We start from the raw sequence: 26,275 nt of genomic DNA on the forward strand, positions 1-26,275 counted from the left end.
TAAATAGGATTCTTAGGTCCCCTAGAAGAGTTGTCGAGAGTTTGGAGTAGTTTAGAGCACCACAGAGCTGAGAAGATCGAGTTGCAGGAAGTTACGTGTTTCTGCTGCTGTTGCTGAAGAACAAGCGTTGCAACGAGGAACAGCGTCTCAAATTCGCATCAGTGCTACAGTATTCTCTCTGTAACATCTGAACAGCCACATTTATTTTAAGTTAGCCACACTTTTTGTAGCAGTGAACTCTGTAACGCCAGTACGTCGTTGCATATTCACTGAATCATATCATCTCTTCAATAAAAACAACTTATGAGCCATGACTTATTCTTTTGAGCCTGTGATTAATATGAGGAGTTAAACCCCAACACTGGGATGACGGAGGAAGCCCTATTTCATGCATGTGGTAATTCTAATAATTCTTTTATGACTATTTGTATTGATTTTTAATTGACTTATGATTTTTATTGAATGGGTTTGATTTCTTTTGATGGTGTATGCTTGGTCTATGTATTTTTGATACATCATGCTTGTGATTTACAGTCATTGCTTTTCAAAAATCTATTTTTGGCAAAGAACAAGATTCCATATTTTTATTATTTGAAGTATAATTGATTGGAATTATTATTTGAGTCACATGAATGGAATTTGGTGGAATCCTGAGTCTCAGTATCTCTCGATATTGTGATAACCTTTTGTGAATATATTTTCTTTATTTTTAGTGTTTTTTATTTTTGAGTCTAAAATCGAGTCTACACAAGTCCGAGTGAACGATACTCTACTTACCACTTTTAAAATTACATCAAGTTAGAAGATGGTTTTGTCCTCAATTGGTGTTTGATGGAAGCCGTGGGGTTATTTTAGAATTGGATCCAAAGTTAGGGTTTTGAATTTCAAAATTGAGGTTAAAGAACTGAGGCTGTTAATGGAATTAAAGTTTAGTTTTATTAATATCAGATGGAATTAAGTTTCTGCTGTTTTAGTTGACTGAACTGAACTTTAATTAAAATGACAGTGAAAGCAAATGAGCTGGGTTTGAGCAGAAACTGGAGATGCAGTGGAGACAGATTGGTTGGATTCAGATGTTGTGGGTTATTATAAACCAGATAACAGAAAAGATAGAGAAGAATGGAATGATTTATCAATTGAGTGTTTACTAAATGCATATACAGATAAATTTCATAAACTTAATCGAAGTATTCTTCATGGTAAGGATTGGGAAGAAGTTGCAGCTATTGTTACTCTACATAATAAATCATCATCCGGTGGTGGTGGTGGTGGTGGTGCTAAGAGTGTTGAGCAGTGTAAGAATAAAGTTGATAACATGAAGAAAAGATATAAAGTTGAGTTACAAAGAATGAATACATGTGGTGCTACTGTTTGTCAATGGCCTTGGTTTAAAAAATTGAACAAATTTCCACTAATTTGGCTGCTGCTGTGTATTCGCCGAATCCGATTAGGCAATCTAAGAGGTATAACAAAGCTGCATTGTGCGTTTTTCTTTCGATTTGTAGAATTGGATTGTTGATATTGCTATCTTTTTTTATATGAAGAAGTTATCATTATGTGTAATTGGAAGGTTTCAAGTATGTTCTCCTAGTGCTGGTGGTGGTTTAAGTTTAACACAGTTGGCAAATCCTAGATGGAAGAGAGTTGTATTTAAAGTAAGTGGTGCTTCTCTAGTTGGGGCAGGTCCGCAGAAAACTGATCCGAAGGTATTGACTGTGGTAAAAATTGCGAAGTTTGATCTTTTATATTGCGTGTTGAATGACATTTGCGTAGTTTTTCCTGCGTATTGTGAATTATGGAGTACACGGCTGAATATTTTGCCTCTTCTGTTATTAGGTTACTCTGCTGATTGCTAGAGAAGTTGCAAGGGCTTGTAGCCTTGGCGTAGAGGTATATCTAGGCTACAACACCTTTTAACGTTGATGTTGGCAAACTGCTTTTATATGTCTTTTATCTTGTTCAGGATTGAGATGCCTGTATATGTGCTTGTATCAGGTGGATATTATTCTGGGTGGCCGTAACTTCTTTTGTGGTGACACATGGGTAACTGCAACAGGCCTAGAGAGATCAACATATCAATTAGGGTAATGTGGTTAATCAGTGTCATTATCTTGTGTTGGTTTTGGTGTAATCATGTAATTCGATAGTAAAGTTAAATATCTACTTTTTTGCTGAAGACCTGAACTTATATATTCGGAAATATCAATTTTGAGCGATTTGAAACCTAGATAGCGCAATGCAAATTTACATGTTTTTCGTGGATATTAACTTGAGCATATTGTAACTGCCAGGATGTTGGCAACAGTGATGAACTCCGTACTTCTTCAATATGCACCGGAGGCGTTGAATGTCCGGACACGTGTACAAACTGCATTTCCAGTGCAACAGCTTACTGAACCCTATAACAAACGAAAGGCTATCCGGCATCTTGAAAAAGGAAGAGTTGTCATATTCGGGGGAGTAGGTGCTGGAACGGGAAACCCACTCTTCGCCACAGATACCGCAGCAGCTCTGAGAGCATCAGAAAGTATGAACAACCTCTCACAATAAGGACTTGAAGTTGGAAGACTTGAAATAAGGAGAAGCTGCTGATAGTATTGGTGATGAATGACAACAGGGAGAAGAGTGAAAGAAGGAATTGGAACTGGTGCTGTAGATGAGCACCATTGGGCTGTTGATCTGTGCGGAATTTGAACTTGTATTAGCTATGTTTTGAAATCTGAAATCTAGAATAGAATTCATTTGCGAGACGCTGCACGAGCAGCTGTTTGGAGGCCAACATTTTGTGCGCATAGGTGAAGATTTAGCTAATGTTCCCTTCACATTTTGAAATCTGAAATTTAGAATAGGATTATAGGAATAGAAATGATGGTTGATTAAATGGATAAACATCCACTGTTGATCCAACTGAAATGGATAAACACCTACTGTTGATCCAATTTAAATGGATACAGTTGTTGATACAAAATTATTTGAACCGATGGTGGCGACGGTGATGGTGGCGGTTGTTACTGTTATGGATTATTAATGGTGGTTGATGGTTTTGTTGGTGGATCTGAAACTACAACTAATGAAATGGTAGCATTTTTTCCATCAACATGGATAAACATCCATTGTTGATCCAACTGCAATGGATAAACTTCTACTATTGATCCAACTGAAATGGATAAACATCCATTGTTGATCCAACTGAAATGGATCAACTACTTTTGTTGATACAAAAAGTATCTGAACCAGCGGTGGCGGCGGTGGGTGGATCAACTACTGTTGTTGATCCTTTTTTTTGGTGATGATTGCATCAGTGGTGGTGGCGGCGGCGGTGGTGGTGGTGTTGACGGCGGCGTCAGAGGTGGTGGTGGTGGTGGCGGAGGAGGAGGTGGTGGTGGTGGCGGCTGCGGACTGGCGGTGATTGCATCATTGGTGGTGGTGGTGGCGGTGGACTAGTGTTCGCGCCGGTGGTGGTAGCGCCAGTGGTGGTGGTGGTGGCGCCAGTGGTGGTGGTGCAATGGTGGTGGACTGGTAGTGGAAGAAATTTGTTCCATTTTGAAATAAAGAAAAAATATTATATAGGTGAGGATATTAAAGTAATCTAACATTAAATGGATAATGTTACTAAAAAAGGAGGGACATATTTATTGTTGCATAAGGATATATTTTGTAGGGAGTTAAAAGTAGGGACATATAATTAATATACCCATCCCAAATAGTCTTAGAGTTTGCTTTAGCATTCAATGACAAACCAAGATACAAAAAAAGGGATCGAATCAGTCATACTATCAAGCCCAACGAATCATGTAGGCCAATTAAGAGAATTGCCAATTGGAATAAGAATGAGTCTTGTCTTAGAAGTATTAATTTTTTACTCCCTCTGTATCATATATATAGACGGAATAGCCAAAATCTCTTAAATTAAGAAACCTTTTTGATTTTATAAATTTCTATACTTTTTCCTGTTTTACCTTTAACTATATTCCCAATGTTAAACACATATACTCAATTGTGATGATTCTCAAGCAAATAAATAGGGATAGTAGGAGTAAAAAATCGTTTTGAAATTTGGACTCCGCCTACATAATGGTACAGAGAAAAATGAAAATTATGCCTATATAATAGGTATGGAGGGAGTATTTAAAGCAGCTAATAGGAAAATAATTTATGGGACTCCTCTTTACGATTGTCAAACTTTTTTTTGTCATCTACGAAGTGTAAATTATTCACTTTAGTACCATTTTGAATGTTCTTAAATCCACCGGAAAGTGTTAAGTTGGTAGCTTTATCCAAGTATCTTAAGAAACCCACTATGTAGTCATAAACTTGTATGTTTTATTTTTATGTAGAAAAAGTTGAGCCTCATTAATACCGATTGCGTTTGCTAGACTGCTAATACGTGATAATATATTTCATGTTTAGTGATTCGTAGTCTAGGTTTAATGTAGATAAAAGAGCTAAACAGAGTGTGAACATGTAATTAATTTTTTTTATGCAAACTCCCTAGGAGGGTTTTTTTGATGACGAAAAAGAAATTAGAAAAAAAAGAACAAAGTCATAATCTCCGAATAATGAAACAAGAAAATTCTTTTAATAGCAACAAACAAATAGTCCATTTTTAAGCTCATTTTAAAAGCACAAAATTGGTTAAAAAGATCAAAATCAACAATTTCTGAGTGAAAATGACAATTAGATTTTGATACCGTTAAATGGACAAAAATGTAAAAATAGACAGGATGTAAACAGTTTCATTATGCCCATTTTCAAATATCTTTTCTTATTTTTAATTTACACAGGATGTATCCAGTTTCATCCTTGCTATTTTTTAAATTTAAGCTAGGATGAATCCAGTTTCATCCTTGCCAAAAAAATTTTATCCATTCCACCCAAACTATTTTTTACTCGTCCATTTGAACCGTGATTTAAAAATATTTGGACAAATGACACATTTTCCGTTTTAAAATTTCAATTTGAAAACGTGGTAGATAAGTTGGCGATGGGAACTCATAAGACATACATATGACCAAAATAACTACAAAAATTTAAAGAATTTACTAAAAACAACTAAAATTACAAAACATCCTGAGTTTTAACATGTGCGGGGACATACATAATTTTCTTTTCCTTAAAGACTCATCTCCAATCCAATATATAGAATAAAAATAATATTATCATTTTTTCATTTTATCCTAAAATAGATGGTGAAAAAGCGACAGGAGATACCTAAGAGTGTAATTTTAAGCTATAAATTATAACCAACTTAGAAATAGAAACTTGAAATCATAAAGTTGTTATAATTCCTTTTTTTTTTTTTTTTGATAGTCATTATAATGTTGAGTATGCCAAGAAACAATATATGTGATCACCCACCTAACATTCTCCCTTCCATCATAAAGAGTCAAATTATTGGGTTATTGTTTCTAACTCATCATTTTTGGCCGTCCGGGAGAAAAACTTGATTTGATGTCTGTAAGTTTGCTCGAAAAAGGTTTGGACAGATCAAAAAGTGATCGACTTTTGAAGACTTTTACTCGACAAATAAAGATCTTTCTTTCTTTGTTTCGGATATATAGTCTTCAAAGCATCCAAGGCAACCCTCACTAACAATAGGTAACATCACTTCCTATATATTCCTTGAGTATGAACACACACTAAGATCTTTCTTCATTTCATTCTTATGGCGTTATTGCACAATAAAATGCATATGATAAGTTCAAACATGTCAATGGGTACACAAACTCATTGGTGCCTGCTTGTCCCTTAGATGATGACTATGTGGCCCTTCATAACCCTTTTCTTTGTATGCTTTCATTATTAAATTGTTCCAAAATAAATGCCCCAGTGTGCATTACCAGTAATTTTTGCTTCAGAAAAAAAGAAAAAAAAGTAACTTTTGCCTGCATTTGCATGATTTTTAGCATATTAATTTTTTCGGAAAATGGGTCATTTGTCCAAATATTTTCAAAACATGGTTCAAATGGACGAGTAAAAATTAGTTTGGGTGAAATGGACACAAAAAAAATAACAAGGATGAAACTGGGTTCATCATGACTTAAACTTAAAAAATAGCAATGATGAAACTGGATGCATCCTGATGTAAATTAAAAATAAGAAAAAATATTTGAAAATAGGTATGATGAAATTGTTTACATCCTTGCTATTTTTACATTTTTGTCCATTTAAACAGTATCAAAATCTAACTGTGCTTTTCACCCAGAAATTATTGATTTTGGTCGTTTAAACCAATTTTGTGTAATCTTTTTTTTAAGCGAACTAAAATCCATTAAACGATTAAGCCTCATCCTTAAATAGGTTAGGTAGCCATACAGGAAGAGAGATCCAAAACATGATAAAATTGGTTGGCAAATGAGCACCCATGTTACAAATTTTTGGATAAAAAATAACTCAGTGTTACTCCACCTTGCATCAGTTAAGCAAGATCTTTAAAATCAGTAGTGGAGCTAGAAAAATATATTCATAGGATTTAAATTTATTTTATAAAAATATGAAAATTTTGGTGGACTAAATGATATCTGGTAAGCTAAAAATAGAAAAATATAGAAGATTTTTATGCAAATAAAAGATTTTAGGAGAAGTTAGAGCTATGATTAGTCAACCTTGGTCCTGTTTACAATGAATGCAAAGTCAGGGCCGAAGACACAATTAACTTAACTTCTTTTTCTTAAAATCTTTTATTTCACATAGGGTTATAAGTGTTTGTACATTTATTTTTCCCCATTTTCCCCAAATGGTGTAATGCTGCGAAGTCTATGGATTTCTTGTCCTTGTTTGTTTATGGGGATGATCCGAGCCGCCTAGAGCTTGGTTGTTTTTATTTTTCTGCATGTGTGTTTAATTTTGATATTTTTTTTTCTCATTTTTAGCTAGAAGTTTTTCCTTTTAGAGCAAGGATTATGAAATGAGAAGACTCATCGCATCAACTAAAGTCTCTCATACACTCCTTCAAATGAAAGACTGCTTGATAGAGACTAAGAGGCCGATCTTCAACCGTTTGGAAAAATATTTTCAGAATTTTATTAATTTAAAATTTTTCGGAGGTGGGACCAAAAGTTAGGTTTTATTATTAAATAAAAAATATATACTTGGGAGGCATACGTTCAGCTGCTTGAAAAGAATTTTTCTTTCCAAGCGAATGACTACCAGCCTCTCGGTCTTTTAGTTTGCTGGTTCATTGTCAACATCTGACTCTTTCGATCAGTTTCTCATTCATTTTAGTATTGAATGAGTGTTACATACCTCATTCCATAACCGTTGTTCTTAGAACAAGGCTAAAAACATTCATTCACTTTCAAATCCAGTGAGAAACTAGGTGAAGGAGTGCTTTTTTGATCGTAAGGAAGCAAATATAACACACTGACAGGCTAAATATCAGTCGTCTGGAAGAAAATTGAGACACGAGGATGAAGTTTAGTTTATCTTTTTGATCATTTAATGGTAAAATCTGTAAGGGACTCGCGGCAAAGAGTTTTAAATAGATTAAAAATCGGAAAAAAAAGTGCTTGAGAGGCAGATATGATCAGCCATTTAAGTAATTTTTTTCCCCAAAACGACTGATTTTCATCCTCTCAGTCTCTACTTTCACTCGCTCATTCATTTGAAGGAGTGCATAAATGATTTTGGATGAAAATGGACTAGTTCTTATTCTATAGTAACACCTAATTTGATCAGTCTTTGATTAAATTTTATCAGTTTGAATGAAAATTCTCAGACCATGGTCCTTGCTCTTGAGCGATGATAAAAATCTTTTTGACAGTTTTTGTATTCGGTATTTTATCAGTATGATTCAGCCTTCTGGATGGAGAGTTGAGATTCATAAATAGGGGATATCCGATATTACACGATATCATATTCTTACACAGTCAACACATACATGCTTTAAAGCTCCAATTTAGAGAAAGTCCAATGGGACACATCTAATTAGAGTGTTCGCCAGTCCAGGTGGATGGTCAAAGTTAATTTTGGGCATTGGAGAAGTGGTATATCGATGCCAACAAAATCTACCCTTGTTGTATGGACTGACCAACCCCAATTGAACTAGCTCACACTGCATCGAGTGTCGGCTTCAACTGGCTCGACAATGGTAACTTTGCAACAGCCAAAACAAAAAAGGTCCAAGTGAGACAACATTCATGTGTGGATATCCCAAATGTCGATTAGGAACAAATATAATGTTATTTGGAGTATGTATCTAGATTTTGAAGAATACAACACTGAGACTGTCAGAAGGATCATAGACTTTTCAATGCATGTTGTATAGTCCTGTTAGTGATATTGGTGTTTATTTTTTTGGGGAGAGATGTGCTAGACAGTTAGTTCGTCGAGTTGGAGAGACACTCCATCCTCCAAGAATAACTACCATGTACGGGTCGAAATACATAGATCTAAAGGAAAGAGGTTGGGAAAGGTATGAGGCTAAATTCACCCCTTGTGATGAAGACCATTATGACTGATGATACAAGAATGTTACATCGCCGATAATTCTTAGAGAAGTTTTACACATCTATGGTATGGATTTCGTCGCAATGGGAAGAGCATTATCGAAATTGGATGCTTCACCCCATGCACCACCAGTGATTCCAACTTTCACCAGTTATACTACACAAGGAGCTCCATCTTCATCGACTCGATCAAGACGAAAAATAAGATCTTCTTCTTCATTGGCTGGGTCTGATTTGCTAGTTTTAAATTGGGAGCTCGAGACTTTTAATCTTGCCGGAAAGAGTAAAATTATTCCCATTGTGTCGCAAGGTATCGATCGTCCTAATTCTTATACAAGCACTTCGGAAACTCAAGAATAATTGAATTAAATGGAGTTAAGAGTGTTGATGGTGGTTTTCAGTTCAGGGTTAAAATTGTAAACCTTGTGTTTAATATGCCGCCACTCTGCAAATAAACAGAGCCATGTAAAAGTGATGAGTGTTCAGTCTCTTCACTGGTGCATTTATTGAGCAATATTTTCTTATGAAATTTACCCAGAATGGTGCATGTAGCAACAATCCCAGATATTTTGTAAAGTTTGGCACCATGCCCATGTTATTCAATTAATATAAGTTTCTTTGAATAATTTCTATGCTATGTTCCCCAGATGAACCCTTAATATTGATATGGCATGACAATTTGTGTTCACTCGCAGCAGAGTAGCACGAAATTCCAAGTATCAAGGTTAAGGTCCTTGCATAAAAGTACTCAATCAGAAAGCATACTGCTCTCTGGAAATAAACTTAAAGAACTCTGTGTCAACACATAGAATTCAATCAATTTTGTGATAATTCACAAGATTCAAATATTACCCTGACTAATTTGCAAAATTAGGGTTTTGCGCCTTGCGCAATATACTAGACCCCGTTGGTCGAAATTAAGCTTAGGAGAACTAAGCAATTAATCCGTCATGGATTAGTAGGTGCAAAATCCTACCCAAAATCAGAAAACAAGAAATAAAAAAGAGTCGCGGAATAGGAGCGGCACCAAAGGGAGGTGTGGCCATGCCTTAGGCCAGCCGGCGCCATTTGCAATTGGCCATGCCCCATGTTGCCTGGCTGGCCTTATTTCCCCTTCGACCAATCAGGTCGCCTTAAACTCGCCACACGATGGTTGGGACCATACTTGCCGGCCCTATTTCCCATCGACCAATTAGGTCGCTTTAAATTTGCCACGCGCACAGTAGAAGTGTGGCCACGCCCATGCTAGGCCGGATCCTCTTATATTAACCAATCAGGTTGCTCTAAACTTCCCACAATATTTAAAAAAGTGGAAACTGCGCCAGATGGTCACAAAGCCATTTGACTTTCCAAAACCGCGCCAACATGCCAAACGTGCCATATTGCGCTAGTAAGTTGAGCGGCATGCCAACATGCCACTCCGCCACGCCAAATATGCCACTTTATAGTAGCATGCCAAAACATGCCAACGTGTCGTAGATAGCGCACCTACGTGCTAACCTACCTCATGTTCGTGGCCAACGCCATTAGGTGCTTAAATTAGGGTTTTCTAGTCATAAGCACAATTTTTCTTTAGGCGCATTAACCAAAACCCTAATTTCCAGTTGTGGCTCAAATCACGCCATTTTGGGCCCCACAACATGCCACGAGCCATGCGGGACCCAGGAAACCCTAGGAATGGCGCCATATCATAGGCACTCATAGCAACTCTTGCTCTTGTGGCCGTTTCCATATAATGGCCTTATTATAGTTCCTTTGGCATGAATATGGCGCCGTTTGCACAAAAAAGCGTCACCATGCCGCGACCACATGCCACACGCACTAATTAAGGTTTCAACATGCGGAACCCTAATTTAGGCGAAGTTGCTAGGCCAACCAAGCCAAATCATGATACCCAGAGCATTGGGATTGATGTGGCAACTAGAAATAATGTTGCCAAGCCATATTTGGGCCTAACACCAATATGCCAAAATCTAGCGGCCATGGCTATGCCAGGCGCTACTTGCACCACCGTGTCGCTGGCACGCGCAAACTATGCCAAGCACGCCATTCTGCCATTATCAGGTGCCAACAGAATGTGGTCATAATCAATGGCCACCCTTTCTCATGGGTCACAATCTTAGCCGTCCAAATTTGCCACAAAATTGACAGGCCTGTGGCAACTCATAGGCGACCAGCCAAGACAAGCCTAATAGCATCACATACTATTCTTCTGCGGTAAGTCTCCTGACTTTGACTTGCCGCACATAGCAATCTGCTACACGTTTTCCATGAAAACATTCGAGGAATCAAACATGTCACAAACTGGAGGATACTCATCAGGGTATTGGTCTGGCGGTTTACAGCGTGCGGCGTGCAACACGCCCATTATAAGTGTCAGAAAGCAGGGAAGTTGGTGGAGGCAAGAAGTAGTGGGTGTAAACTAACGTGTCCCCTTGATAGTGGGAACGTGGTTTTCTGGCATTTACACACGACCTCACTTCTCCATCACTAAATCATTCCCACTTTCTATGAGATCAGGGTGCGTTCAATATGACTTGTATAAATAGGTTCTGCCTATTTCAACCAAACGACAACAGTTTGGTTAACAACAACACAGTATCAAGAAAATACCAAAGAACTGATAGCTTACATTCCGCAAGCCAGTTCCAAATTCTGATACAAGTCATAAAATAGCCACACCTTCAGAATTGACCATTTTGATCTCAACACCTTCTTAGCTTCCCTCCCTAAGACCAACCCTTCTCCTTCACTTTGTGACCGAAGCAAGACTGGAACGACCATTTCTTGGTTTAGGCCAGGATTGTACAAATTGATCTCTCGAATCTAAAGTACTCCCGTGTGCAGTGCATTTGTTTAAGTTTTAGATTTTTTTCTCATCCACACACCCAAATTTACCAAAACTAGCAGAAACATTTTTACCCATAAACAAAGAGATATTGACGTATTGAATCAAATGAAGTTAAGATATATTGACGTATTTACATTCCAACAATTGCGCGCGTTTGAGGATACATTTAACTCCAGTCCTAATTTTCTCAGCGTACGATAACTACATCCTCCCAGGATGTAGTGCTAGAAACACAAGTACCTCATGTTCCATAATTTTCATATCATCTAGTGCAAGGTTCTCCAGTTCGTCCAGTGCAACAATCTCCATATTGCCAGGAAAGTGAAGAAGATCCCAAAGGTTATCAAGATTATAGGATATCATTAAAATTTGATGGGTCTTTAGTTGATCCTTTATGTCCATGGTTGGGAACCAAGGTGGGGGAGATGATGCTCAAGGGTCTCAACCTGCAGGAACTTATGGTGGATTTGGAAGTTATGCAAGGGGGACGAATTACATGAACTGGAGTGGATCCGAATAACTACAATTATCCTTAATTTTTAATATTTGTAAACTAAAACTATATTAGTTAACGTAACTGTTACATGTAATCATTATTAATTTATCTAGAAATGAAACTATAACTTTATCTCGAGCAGTATTTGTACTTATCAATCCCCAAAACAAGATATCAAAAAATACTTTAAGATTGTGTGATGAGCTTCATAAGTAAAAATTCTTCTTTTCCATCTTCGCCATTTCTCTCGATCTTGAATACAACATCAACATTTGTGTCACACCTAAGTCTATAATGACCAACAAGCCTAACGAAAGTTATGAATTATCTAACTTCATCTTTTATATCTTCAATTCGGCAAAACAACCCAGCCACATTGAGATTGTTGGGATTACTAGTATCATTGAAGGAGTTCTCAAAGATTATAAGGATATAACTCATACTCATTACCCCATTTTGACGTCGTTCTTCACCCCTAGCCGGATATAAAGTTACGTAGTTTCGACAAAGCGACAAGTCTTCTTCGATCGTAAATTCCGTTCGATTAATATATGGTTGAGCCATTGCTCAGATAATTTGTTGGTGTGGATGGAAGTTGGGGTCGTGGAGTTCAATTCGATTGAATTTATAGGAGGGGATTGACTAACCGTTTTCGGATCAGTATACTACGACCGTCTCTTTATGGTACAAGCTTCAGTGTTGTTGAATCCGAGTTTCGGCTTTGTTGATACCAAGTCTCGGCTCAGCATGCACCGATCAGTCTTCGTGGAACCGGTCATCTTGGGTTGAGTCAATCAACTCAATCAGAAACGCGATGAACAAACCCTTGTATTTGGGGGTTTGCTCATCCGTTTTAATGGTTTGCCAGCCCCACTGTAGGTATATAATGAGAAAATCTAACAGTTTGGTGTGCCCATTGGAGTTGCTCTTACAAGCTAATTTAGGGCATTTTATTTAGTTAAGGATCTACAAAATCTAGTCCTATCCTAGTTAGTTAAGCCTAAGGATACCCTTAATTAAACCAGCAAGAAAAGATAACTAATCCAAACCAATGTTTTAATAACCGGACCGGTCATCAAACCAGTAGAATCACTGGATCAGGGTCAACTGGACCAACCAGTGGTTCAATTAGGGGTCACTAGGTCAGTCGTATAATAAGCTAACAAAAGATCCAGTCATATGATAAGCTAACAAAGTATCACGGGTACATTATTTATATGTCCTTACTTTTCAAACCCAATAAATATATCCTTATACAACAATAATTATGTCCCTACTTTTTAATAGCCTTATCCATTTAAAATTAGATTACCTTAATACCCTCACCCATACATTATTTACTCCTTCAACTGATTGCACGACTTGATCACATTCTCATCGTATGCATGAACACACGTGTCGTAGACTGCCAGACCAAAACCCTAGTTAATATCCCCCATAAGACACGATTGACATCTCGTGGTTGTGGAGTCAGTTGCTGACTTCATGGGACAATGTGTCCTTGTATTTCTGAGTCGAAAGTGATTTGTAAATGTTCTGAGACTCATGAATTGAAAATGTCTGTTGAGACATATGTATTATTGCCGAATGAATGTTGATAACCTGAGCGAACTGTGCTGCTGAATCGTTGAATATTGATAGCTGAACCAATATTCCTAAGTCTGAGAAAATATTGCTAGTCTGAGCAAATATTGCTCATCTGAGTGACTGTTGCTCGTCTGATGAATTGTTGGTGGCAGGACCAAACGAAATATTAATTTAAGATACTGACTGCTAGGCCAAGTATAATAATGAAAGTATTGATCATTGTATCAACGTAAAATTATTAGTATTTGAATCTACTCAGAATTACGTATTTGCAGCTCTGGATTCGAAACCCTAATTTTGATCAATTGATGATTTATTGAAAATCAACCACAGAGTGGAGGAGGGACCGGCTACATGGGATGATGAGTCGACCATGTAACGCCAAGATGCTCAAGTGAGAAAAAATACCAAAGTCTCTTGAAGACCAGTTGGTGAAAAGATGATTAAATGCTGGTTTAATCACTTATTAAAATAATGCTCATGTGAGCGTTAGGTGGTATGGAGAGATGAGGGACCGACCAAGGGGCCATGGGACCGGCTCTTGCTGATCGTGGGACCAGCTGATGGTTGTTTGAGCAAATTCCAAGTTGTTTGAGAAGAGTTTGGACCCAATATGAGCAATTGAGCAAATTAGGTTAAAATTATTAACACATGCGGGACCGGATATTTACAAGCCCTAGGTCCGGCCTTGGTCGGTCAAGGAGACATGCCCACGTCACCATAATGTCCGTGTCTCAGTCGTGAGAGTTTTGATATTTTCTGATGCGCGTTTGAGCAACGTTTTGAGAAAATATGAAGGATTCAGGGTTTGCTGAAACTGGGGAATCTTCATGAGATGATGAAAAATAATTAATAAAATAGGGTATTATAAGGTGTGGGACCGGCCGTGGCTAGGCATGACCGGCCGACTAGCAAGCTCGGTCCCGCAACACCTTTCCCAATTTTATGTATTTTCACCGATGTGAGGGAAATATCATGAAACTGAGGAATTTCATGAAGTTAAGGAATTTCCATGATATTATGGAAATAATAATAATAAAATAGGGAGTCATGAAGTGTGGGACCGGCTATGGCCAAGGCATGGACGACCGGCCAAAGAGCCCGTACCAAGGCACTTTTCCCAATTTTATAATATTTTTCATGATTTTAGGAAAATATCATAAAATCAAGAGGTTTGTTGAAACCAAGGAATTTGTTGAAATCAGGGAGTTTTCAAGAGATGAGGGAAACATAAAAAATAATAATAATAAAATAAGGAGCGTGTGGGACCGGATAGGGCATGACTGACCGGCTAGGGCTCGGTCCCACGAGTTTCCCTAATTTTACATTATTTTCATGACTTGAGGGAAATTTCATGAATTCAAGGAATTTTCATGGGATGAGGGAAATAATAATAAAATAATAAGGATCCATGAGGTGTGGGACCGGCCACAACTAGGGCATGGCCGGCCGGCTAGTGAGTCCGTTCCCACGACATCTTTCCTAATTTATTATTATTTCTTTGATACGAGGAAACACCATGAGACTGGGGAGTTTCCTTGAGACGAAGGAGATTTGTTCAAATGAAGGGATTTTCAAGAGATCAGGAAAAATAATAAAAATATGATAAAATATAAAATTGGGCATGGAACTGGCCACGGCACGACCGGTCGGCCGTGGGACCAGTCTCCCAGAGCCTCGATTAATATTTTATTATTTATTATTTTCTTTCTATTTTGCATAGGTTCATCGTTTCTTCGTGTTTTGGAATGCTCGTTTGTGCATTATTGCTGAGTACACTTGCACCATTTTGGTCGGAGCTTACTCGAGAGCTGCTCATATGCTCGTTCGTTGAACATTTATCACTAACCCGTGGAATTATGCTGGGAAGAACCACGAATTGAAGTGACGAAATATTACGAAGAATCGTAGAATATTTATGAATATTTAGTTAACGATTAGAGATAATTAATTGATGGCTCTATACTAGCAGGCATGCTGTCTAGGAGCATTAATTATCTGAGAATTGATAAATTTGAGCTTGTTGAAACGTCATATCTCCTTTATATAGTTAGGGAAAACCTTGTTGCATCCTGAAAACGTTATTGCTTTATACTAGCAGGCAAGCTGTCTAGGAGCCGTCCAATCTTTCGATTCTATATAGAAGTAATTACCGAAATTGCTCAGTATTCATGAGATGTGCCGTTGTCTCAGCTAAGAGACTACACATCTACATATAATCTGAGAGACAGTCTCATTCAGAGATTTTGTGGCATGTACTTTCATGCTTTCGACGAGAGACATGAGTCTCAACACTCATCTGATTGTTGGATCACGAGTACTACAATTATGGTTTTACGATTTTAGCCTTTGCCGAAAATCCACCATCTATATTAATTCCCCTTCTTAGTGAGGGACAGTCATGTTCCTCAGTCAACACTGGATGGTGATTTTCCAGTTATGAACGAAATAAGTAATTGAACTTAGTCGTAAGATAAGATAAGACGTTACCGGATTTTCGATTGTGCGAGGGGACCATGGATTGAAAGAAGATCCCAGTGGCATGATAGAGCATCGTCTAATGAGAATAAATTGGTGTTGAACCGCTGGTTTGTTGATGGGACCTTGATCGAATTAGGATTCATGGGCCCGGCCCGAAAAGGAAATCCTTGTGAAATTAGGTTTTGGAAATAAAAATTGATATAAAAGGGATTAGTCCCTTTTTTTTATTTCTCACGACCGACCACCACCCTCCTATTTTCATCACCCTCACGTACGAGCTTAGAAGGAAGCAGGAGAGAGATCGCCGGAATTTTGCTGATTGCCGGCGCCACCCGACCACCGTCAGGACATACTCCGGCCGGTACCGACCAGGTAAAATTTTTTTTTGCTTGCTGATTTCATGAGTGTTCATGCTTTGATTATGTTAAAATTTTGTACATGTGTATATATGAGTGGGAGTTTTGTAGAAAAACCCTTGTTTTATTAAACGTATGTTCGTTCGATCATTAATTCAAGAGACTAGCAATAATCCCTAGCTTGAGAGAGATTTCTATTTTGAAATAGACCGGTGTCCAATGATAAAATTTTGTTTATGAGCTTTCATGGAAACCAAAACTTTATCTTAAAAGATGTGAGCTTTTTGCAAAACCGAAATAAGACTTCGTTTCAAAGAAAAACGATCATACGAAGGAAAAGATTTTTTTTTAATATAAAACCGTGACATATTATATAAAGTATAATGCCATATATTTATTTACGTGAGTTTTCTCACGCTAGATAATTTTTTTTTGAAAATTTACTTGAGTTATTTACGTTAATTATTATTTCGTAAAATCAAAACATGGGTTTTGAGTAACCTTCGAAATTAGACAGTTTATTTATGATGAAATATTGTCTTGGTGTAAATTATTATGTTTATGATTTTATGAAAAATCAGTTCCGATTTTCAAATGATAATGCTTTGCTCATTATTTCAGGTTTCAAAGAACGAACTAATTTGGAGTGTTAGCTCTTATATCAAAATTACTATGTTAGTGAAATTATAAAGAGGTAAGAGTTAAGAATCACCATTTTTGTAGATGTCTGCATAAGTATTCTGTTGTCGGATTATATAACTCCATCATATTGCCTAAGTTTGCACCTTGTATGATGATACACTTAAGTAGAATGATTTGTGCACATTACATCTACTTCGCAAGGATGTCTGACTTCCAGGAAAATGATGCCTCAAGAGATGATACATGTATGGATGAGACTTCTGCTGGTGAAGAAGAATAAGAAACTCCTGGTCTCAAAAACGTTCCAAACATAGATGATGCGTTTTTCGCTCTTCAACAGGGAACTGAAAAACGTCTTCAATCTCCAGCATTTCACCTTTTGATAAATCCTAGAGAGGTTGTTCAGAAGAAACTGGTGACTCCTCGAGCATCCATTCTATTTTGTCTTGAACGAGGACTTTTCCTTGCGTCGATTATGGAATTCAAGCTTTCTCGACGGCCTTTAGAAAAATTCTCTGGATGAGAGAGACACATGCTGGGTTTTCCTCGCGTTAGAGGCATGTTGGATAGAGCACAGGTGACCATAGCTATCCAAGCGTCTGGAGATTTGTTCATTTTTCATGACGCGCGAGGTATTGTAGCTCTACTTGCTCGCTGGTGCATTCCAACTCACACATTCATATGAAGATGGGGAGAGTTTACTATTACCTTGGAGGATGTAGTTGCTTTGTTGTATCTCCCGATTACAGATAACTTCCCTGAAGAGCTTTCAACAGAGGAGACAGCAATTTCCAATATCTTGACAGCCGAGATGGAGAGAATTAATAAGGCGACTGGAAAAGGTTGTTATGCCCACTGGTTAACACACTGGTGGCCACGAGATATTCCTCTTGACGAGCCTGACGGTATGTTATCTATTGCCGCTTTCTTGTGTTTATGGCTGTCCAGGGACGTGTTTGAAGACGTCGGAACTTTGCTAAAACCATTTGTAATCCCTTTTGCTATTAAGATGGCACAAGGTGAACAACTTCCCATAAGTAGTCTATTCTTGGGTTCTTTGTACTATAACCTGGATTCCTTGGTTATAGACTCTAGTGTTTCGAATGGCTTTATGAAGATTTAATGCTACGCCAATACGATGTTTCTCCAGGATTTGATGTGGGAACGCTTCAAGAGTTATGCACCTATTCCCCGCAACATCTTGCAAGGGATGAATGCTGCTGATTCTTGCCGTATTTTTCCTGAGAGGGATAATGCCAGGATTATGCGCTGGTGTACGAAGCAACCTCAATCCAAGACACGCTTCATTGATGTGTTAGACAATGAATCTGAGTTTAATTTCCCCCTGGGTGCTGATTCCTCCTTATGTTTGTCAGTTGCAAACCTTCAACACCGGAGAAAGTATGAATTTGAATTCTGGCGTTGGCTTGAGTGATGCCGAGATATCTTTTATGTTGAGTTGTACTCCAGGTCACTTGATATCAACAATATATAGAGACTTTTCAGTAGAAGAATATAACATTGATAGAGTGGCTCGTCAGATGGGCATGGATCAATGCGTTCCAACTTTTCAAATGAAGAAACCACCAGTGGAACAGCTTAAAACCTGTTTAGATCGCACACGTGTGTAAGGAGGTTCTTACTGGTTTCCTGGTTATGAATGAATTACATATGTAACTCCAGTTTACATAGACTTCTGGGATCAACAGATTGGGCGTTTACACGATTTCGTAATGGTTGGCCAACCTTTAGTGAAAGAGCCTCCTTTTGCTGATATGATTGCTTCTCGACCAAGATTGAAACACATCTCCGGTGGTGATAAGAGAAAGACATCTCCAGGATGTTCACCAGTATGCATATTTTTGCACATTCTTCATAAAATTAAAATAATTGTCTTTGATTATCACCTCAATTCCTTTTTGCAGGACGGTCATGCTGTGAGACCTCGTCTTGAAGTGAATTTCTCAGAAGAAGAAACAATCATTCATGGTGGAGAAGGTAGGAACAAGAATTGTAAGCTGCTGCATAACACCATAAAGTCCCCGGTTGTTTCTTTGGTGAGTTATCAACACTTTTCCGCCGTGACTTCTTTTATCCATATTACTAGGATCGTAAAACCAATATTTGTTATTTGTTTACAGAACTTTGCTCCGTCAAGTATTGACGATCTTCAATTCTCTGCTGCTGGGCAGACAATTTCTGATTTGAGCGTTGGAGAAGAAAATGATGTGAGTACTCTTCCACATAGTCAAATAGGATACTTCATATATAAAATGCTAATTTTTTGAGAATATGTCCAGGAGAATGTCGTTACGTAAGTGGAGAGTGCTGATGCCCGTTCATCCTCGGAGAATAGAGATAGAGAAAATTCCCAAGGTTCGAAACCGAATGGAAGTAATGAGCCTCTTGATGATGACACGGGCAATTCCGATTCCTTGAATGTTTCAGAGACTTCCCAAGTAAGTATTTACCTTGAACTTTATCCATATAAGTATAAAATTGTTGATGAGTGAATGAGAATCCACGTGCATATACGAAAACTTTGTCGAAATTCGTCGTCCGAAAATTCAGAACTCAGTCTTTTAGCAAAAACACCATAAAACCTTCACCTGAAGTTGGATTTTCATGGTATGCATAGGTATCTTTAAGCCCGGAGAATTTCCAAGCTTTAACACAGAGGCTTTTTAATTTTTGAGCACGTTCAGGGCCTGAAAAAGGCGAAACATTAAACTTCCAGGAGACTTTCAAAACTTTTTCAGACTGTACGTTGTCCAATGTTTGGACCACATCTCCTTGCTCTTTCATCGGATTGTTATGAAATTTTGATATGTGGTAGATAACATCCATACGAAGAGAATGGTATATAACTAATCCTAAGATTCCTTGTAGATTTCTCCCAGTTCGTTGTCTTGTACAGGGAAGAGTAAAATCTCTTCGGCTGAGCTTGCCGCAAAACGTGTTTTCATGACTTTCACGCTATTTGTTCGTGTCTTGAGTGTATAATGATGAATTTTGCTGATGTTGGACCGCTTGTATGTTGTTATTGATGATCCCATTTGGTTTCCATGTTTAGATTGGTCTAACCTCATGTAATCTTCGTATTAGGTGCCAATTACCGAAGTTGAGGATACTGAAACCAATAAGGATAATTCAAGCGTCCCTGGAGTTATTGATGAAGATACAACCATACCTGAACTTCAAGGCCATGAGAGAGTTTTCATTGAAGTAATGGAAACTTCAATTGTTGTCGCTCCAGTTATAGAAGAAACCTAGCTACAAGCAGAGGAGACTGAAGAAACTGTTGCCATGACCGTAGAAGTTTCTCCATTAATTGAGAATCGTATAGTGGTGAATGAATATCCAAGTACCGGAGTTGATTTTGATCCTCCATTTGATGCATCGCTCCCATATCATGAACTAGTTTATGGATTCAGCGTTCCTATTGGATATGCAGTCTTGTACGAGAAGATATGGAGGAAGTTTGGTCACATCATTGTTACTAGAGACCCTGGACGCGCTTATGATTTAACAATGAAAGTAAGTGTCATCTTGCGTGTTGTAAGTGATATATGCGCTAGGGCCAGAAATACTGTGACTCCAAATGTACTCTTTGATTGGGAGTTCAACTTGGAGAATTCTGAAAGACTTGGCTTCAACGTGAAGTGGCTTCGTAAGGAAATAGATGCTATCAAGAACTCGTGTGAGAATAACATACCCTTTCCCAATGATGCTGTGATGGAGAAGGAAGACAAGACTGCTAAGTTGACTGAGGAGTTTAACATGGAGAAGGCGTCCTTGCAAGTCTTGAAAGATGCAGAGGAGAAAAAATCTTTCATTGCTGATTTTGTTTGATTTCCTTTTCATAATCTCTTGAACTTCTGGAGTTCTGAGAGACGTGAGGTTTTATTTTGGTTTTGATACTGATTGGTTTTGCATTGATACATGATTGAGGATTTTCTTTTGGATTTGATAGAGATTTTCTTTAAGTAAAATGAACTGAACTTTGATAAATTGCGGAATTCAAATACTGATTGCAATTATTGCAAATGTTTTGGAGAAACTGAAATACAATGAAAGAAAATCCTAAACACCAAATCCCAGACGCCATGAATGCTCAAACGCCCAGTACCTCAAATATCCGATAATTTCAGGCGTCAAATGCCTTCAGCCAATTCTCATGGATCACCGGCATGGTCCTGCCATCTATGTTGATAAGTTTTTAGTAGCCTCCATTTATGGATCTTGCAACCATGAAAGGTCCTTGCCAATTGGAGATCCTTGCAGCATGGATATCACTCTTAGTTGCCTTAAGAACTTAATCTACTTCCTTGAATTTGTTAGGCTTGGTCGTCCGCGCCTTGAATATCTTCTGCTGATTCGGAATTTCTCGTGTGATGGGATTCCATGGTTGCGGCACATATGGGCACTCTTGCAGAGGGGAGTATCCAGCATACTGTTTGTCATGCTTAACCATGTCTTCGGCAAAAAATCTTTTGATAGAATGCTCAGTTTGAAGAAACTTTGTATTCATCCACTTAGTGTAATATTGTCGTGGTAAGGTTATCACTCATAACACTTTGCGACAGCAAAGTTGTCAGTGGGAAGAAGTCCCCGGACCAGGGAAACATGATTAAACATTCGCAATATAGGTGCATGAAGGGGAATCAGACTTTCCTGAGTACGGAACCTTTTGATGAAAGAGTGTGCGCTTTCTCCAGGTTTCTGTGTAAGTTCCATCAGGGCTTTAACTTCTTCCAGATGTTCAAAAGGTGGGGCATCCTCTATTTCTTCCGAGTCAGAGTCTTCTTCAATAGTAGAGTGTGCTGAAGGCGTTAGATCCATCTTTCCAGCATGAATCCAAGTTCACCCAAGGATCATGTTATACCCTGGATCTTCCCGGATTATGTAAAACTTGGTCTCAGTGCAGACCGAACCTTCTTTGACCTTGAGGATGATATATCCATATGCGTCTCTAGAAGTCCCTTCGTGATCCCTGATTTCCATGGGAGCATGAGTAGCTTCTTTTCGAGTAATGCCATCAACCCTGAGAGTTTTCAAAGGAATGATATTGATGGATGTGCTAACATCAATAAATGTTCTCTTGAATTCATTTCCTTTAATATGCACTGTGGTGAGCAGACCCCAGTCATACATTTCCTTGTCAGTGGATGGAGGTTCAGGAGGCACTTTTGGAATCGACAGACGTTTACCGGACACTATGTGGTTCAGAGCCATGAACATGTTTCCCCTCTGCGCCTTCGACAGATAGAGCAATTCGCATACATGCTCGATCAATGACTGAACTGCTTCTTTGACCGGTTGTTCAGATATGGAGAAAGTCCTAACTGGGAGAGGATCCATGTGTACTCCTTCAGTCCCCAAGTTAAGTTCTCCCGATTCAACCTTTTCCCTGATATGCGCTTTAGGACTCTGCAGTCAATTGTGGGATGATTGACGAACCTATGGAAGCGGCAGTAACAAGGAATTTCCATGTCTTCTTCAGTTGTTTCTTTCTTGACATATGGCAACCTGATAGCACCATCTTGGATCCAAGCATCCAGGAGTTCGATCACTTCCTCTATGGAAAGGGGAAAGTCAGGTGTGTCTTGATCAGGAGCCCCGGTGCGCTGGTCAGGGGATTGTGCATCTTGCTTATCCTTCCTTTGTGCTTTTGAATGAGCTGAAGTATGATTGCTCGGCGATTCGTCTTTCCGTTTTCACCCTTATTCCACAATGTTTGTGGAAGGCTGGAGGTTGTAATGCTTGTTGATCAGACGTCTGCTGCTACCTCGAGCATCTTGCGGTTCTTCAGCCTTTGTAGCTTTTGTTCTTCCCAGTACAACGGGTATAGTAGTTGCCGATCTCTTCGCCACTTCATGAAGCTCTGAGAAAGTATGGAAACGAAGATCTTTGTAGACCGGGATCATTCCGTTGATACACAAGTCTACAAGTTGTTGCTCCGTGACGTTTGGATCATGACAGTCCAGGGCCTGGAATCTGAATATTTTCACGTAGTCATTGGGATGTTCATTGTTCCTCTGAAACATTCTTACAAGATCAGAGAGAGTAACTTTCTCTGAAACAAATAATTACTTTATGTAGAAGGCGTTAATCATTTCTCCCCAATTGTTGATAGTTCCTGGTGCGATGTTGTTGTACCAGGTGTATGCCCTGCCTTTCAAGGATTTTGAAAATTCTTTGAGGCGAACAACATGGTTATGCTCATGTTCACCCAAGGCTTTAAGGAACCGAGAAACATGCTCCCGAGAATTGCCTGTTCCGTCATATTAAGTGAAGGTTGGAGAGGTATAACCTTTTGTAATAGGAATCCTTTGCGTAGCAGCAGGGTACGGAGGTTGGTGACGATGGATATGTGACGTCTTGTCTTTTCCATGGTTCTCCAATAGGCGTTCCAAATCTTCCCGCGTAATGAAATTTGATGATTCATTCGCTGATGGATCGTCTGCAGCTTTGCAGACTTCGCTATCATCTACTGTAAGAATTGGAACTACTTCAGGATCAGCATCTGAGGATGTTTCCTTTTCTTTTCCTTTTCCTGGAGTCTTCTATGATATCTTGTCATTGAGAGTGTTGAGATAATTGAATAGCTCCCTCTGTGTTGCATTCATGTCCGTTTGATTCTTTGCAAGAGTCTCTTGCATCTTGATGAGATCAACCATGGTAGGTGGTGGATTCCCCCTGACTTCCTCAGGGTATCGGACGAACAGGAGATGACCTTCCATGTTAGCGTGAGGAGGGATAACATCACCACCGTCATTGTTAGAGGCCGGAATGGTTTCTAGAATATCCTCATTGTTGTTGTTGCTAGTGCTAGCGTCGTTTGTGTTGGAACCTGTAACTAACCCAGACCTAAGACCAGACATCTTTGTGAATTGAGATTGCAACCGAGAGATTAACCTCCCACTATGGTCGCCAATCTGTAGATGGGTAAAACGATTTTCCGGTTTTTGCGGAATTGAGGAGATGACTGTGTCGTAGGGGAATTGTGGAATTGAGGAGTCCAAGAGTAGGGAAGTGGGAAATCGTGTCAAAACAAGTTTCTCATCATGCGGAGACTTGGTTGATTTTTCAACACTACTTTGCTAAATCCTTCAACTGATTGCACGACTTGCTCACATTCTCATCGTGTGCCTGAACACACGTGACGTAGACCGCCAGACCAAAATCCTAGTTAATATCCACACATGTGACACGATTGACATCTCGTGGTTGTGGAGTCAGTTGCTGACTTCATGGGACAATGAGTCCTTGTATTGCTGAGTCGAACGTGATTTGCAAATGTTCTGAGACTCATGAATTTAACATGTCTGTTGAGACACATGTATCATTGCCGAATGAATGTTGATAACCTGAGCAAACTGTGCTGTTGAATCCTTGAATATAATAGTTGAGCCAATATTCCTTAATCTGAGCAAATATTCCTAGTCTGAGCAAATATTGCTCATCTGAGCGACTGTTGCTCGTCTGATGAATTGTTGGTGGTAGGACCAAACGAAATATTAATTTAAGATAACGACTGCTAGGACGAGTATAATAATGAAAGTGTTTATCATGGGATCAACGTAAAATTATTAGTATTTGAATCTACTCAGAATTACATTTTTGCAGAGCTCTGGATTCGAAACCCTAATTTTGATCAATTGCTGATCAATTGATGATTTATTGAAAACAACCACATAGTGAAGGAGGGACCGGCTACATGGGATGATGAGTCGACCATGTAACGCCCAGATGCTCAAGTGAGCAAAAATACCAAAGTCTCTTGAAGACCAGTTGGTGAAAAGATGATTAGATGCTGGTTTAATCCCTTATTAAAATAATACTCGTGTGAGAGTTAATTGGTATGGAGAGATGAGGGACCGATCAAGGGGACATGGGACCGGCTCTTGGTGATCATGGGACCAGCTGATGGTTGTTTGACCAAATTCCAAGTTGTTTGAGAAGAGTTTGGACCCAATATGAACAATTGAGCAAATTAGGTCAAAATTATTAAAACATGTGGGACCGGCTATTTGAAAGCCCTAGGGACATCCTTGGTCGGTCAAGGAGACATTCCCACGTCACCATAATGTCCATGTCTCATTCGTGAGAGTTTCGATATTTTCTGATGCGCGTTTGAGCAACATTTTGAGAAAATATGAAGGATTCAGGGTTTTGCTGAAACTGGGGAATCTTCATGAGATGATGAAAAATAATTAATAAAATAGGGGATTATAAGATGTGGGACCGGCCGTGGCTAGGGCATGACCGTCCGGCTAGCAAGCTCGGTCCCGCAATACCTTTCCTAATTTTATGTATTTTCCCTGATGTGAGGGAAATATCATGAAACTGAGGAATTTCCACGAGATTATGGAAATAATAATAATAAAATAGGGAGTCATGAAGTGTGGGACCGGCTATGGCCAAGGCATGGTCGTCCGTCCAAAAAGCCCGTCCCAAGGAACTTTTCCCAATTTTATAATGTTTTTCATGATTTTAGGGAAATATCATAAAATTAAGAGGTTTGTTGAAACCAAGGAATTTGTTGAAATCAGGGAGTTTCCATGAGATGAGGGAAACATAAAAAATAATAATAATAAAATAAGGGGCATGTGTGACCCGCTAGGGCATGCAGGCCGGCTAGGGCCCGGTCCCACGAGTTTCCCTAATTTTACATTATTTTCATGACTTGAGGGAAATTTCATGAATTCAAGGAATTTTCATGGGATGAGAAAAATAATAATAAAATAATAAGGAGCCATGAGGTGTGGGACCGGCCACGTCTAGGGCATGGCCGGCTGGCTAGTGAATCCGGTCCCACGACATCTTTATTAATTTATTATTATTTCTTTGATACGAGGAAACACCATGAGACTGGGGAGTTTCCTTGAGACGAAGGAGATTTGTTCAAATGAATGGATTTTCATGAGATCAGGAAAAATAATAAAAATATAAAATTGGGCGCGGGACTGGCCGCGGCACGACCGGCCGGCCGTGGGCCCAGTCTCCCAGCGCCTCGATTAATATTTTATTATTTATTATTTTCTTCCTATTTTGCATAGGTTCATCGTTCCTTTGTGTTTTGGAATGCTCGTTTGTGCATTCAGGTGCTCGTTTGTGCATTATTGCTGAGCACACTTGCACCATTTTGGTCGGAGCTTACTCGAGAGATGCTCAGATGCTCGTTCGTTGAACATTTATCATCAACCCGTGGAATTATGCTGGGAAGAACCACGAATTGAAGTGACGAAATATTACGAAGAATCGTAGAATATTGCTGAATATTTAGTTAACGATTAGAAATAATTAATTGATGGCTCTATACTATAAGGCATGTTGTCTAGGAGCATTAATTATCTGAGAATTTAGAAATATGAGCTTGTGGAAACGTCATATCTTCTTTATATAGTCAGGG

The 26,275-nt window shown here is 38.8% G+C and overlaps 1 protein-coding gene across 1 annotated transcript; it reads left to right on the forward strand.

Annotated features, from left to right (window-relative positions):
* Positions 1 to 999: 999 nt before the first annotated feature.
* On the forward strand, positions 1,000 to 2,694 carry LOC113348200 (uridylate kinase-like). Its single transcript, XM_026591939.1, has 7 exons — positions 1,000 to 1,024; positions 1,164 to 1,369; positions 1,506 to 1,718; positions 1,837 to 1,890; positions 1,996 to 2,084; positions 2,292 to 2,527; positions 2,618 to 2,694. The coding sequence occupies exons 1-7, from the start codon at positions 1,000 to 1,002 to the stop codon at positions 2,692 to 2,694; spliced, it is 900 nt and encodes a 299-aa protein (XP_026447724.1).
* Positions 2,695 to 26,275: the final 23,581 nt, after the last annotated feature.

The sequence above is a fragment of the Papaver somniferum genome, chromosome 1, assembly GCF_003573695.1.
Source record: "Papaver somniferum cultivar HN1 chromosome 1, ASM357369v1, whole genome shotgun sequence".
In the NCBI taxonomy this organism is placed as follows: domain Eukaryota; kingdom Viridiplantae; phylum Streptophyta; class Magnoliopsida; order Ranunculales; family Papaveraceae; genus Papaver; species Papaver somniferum.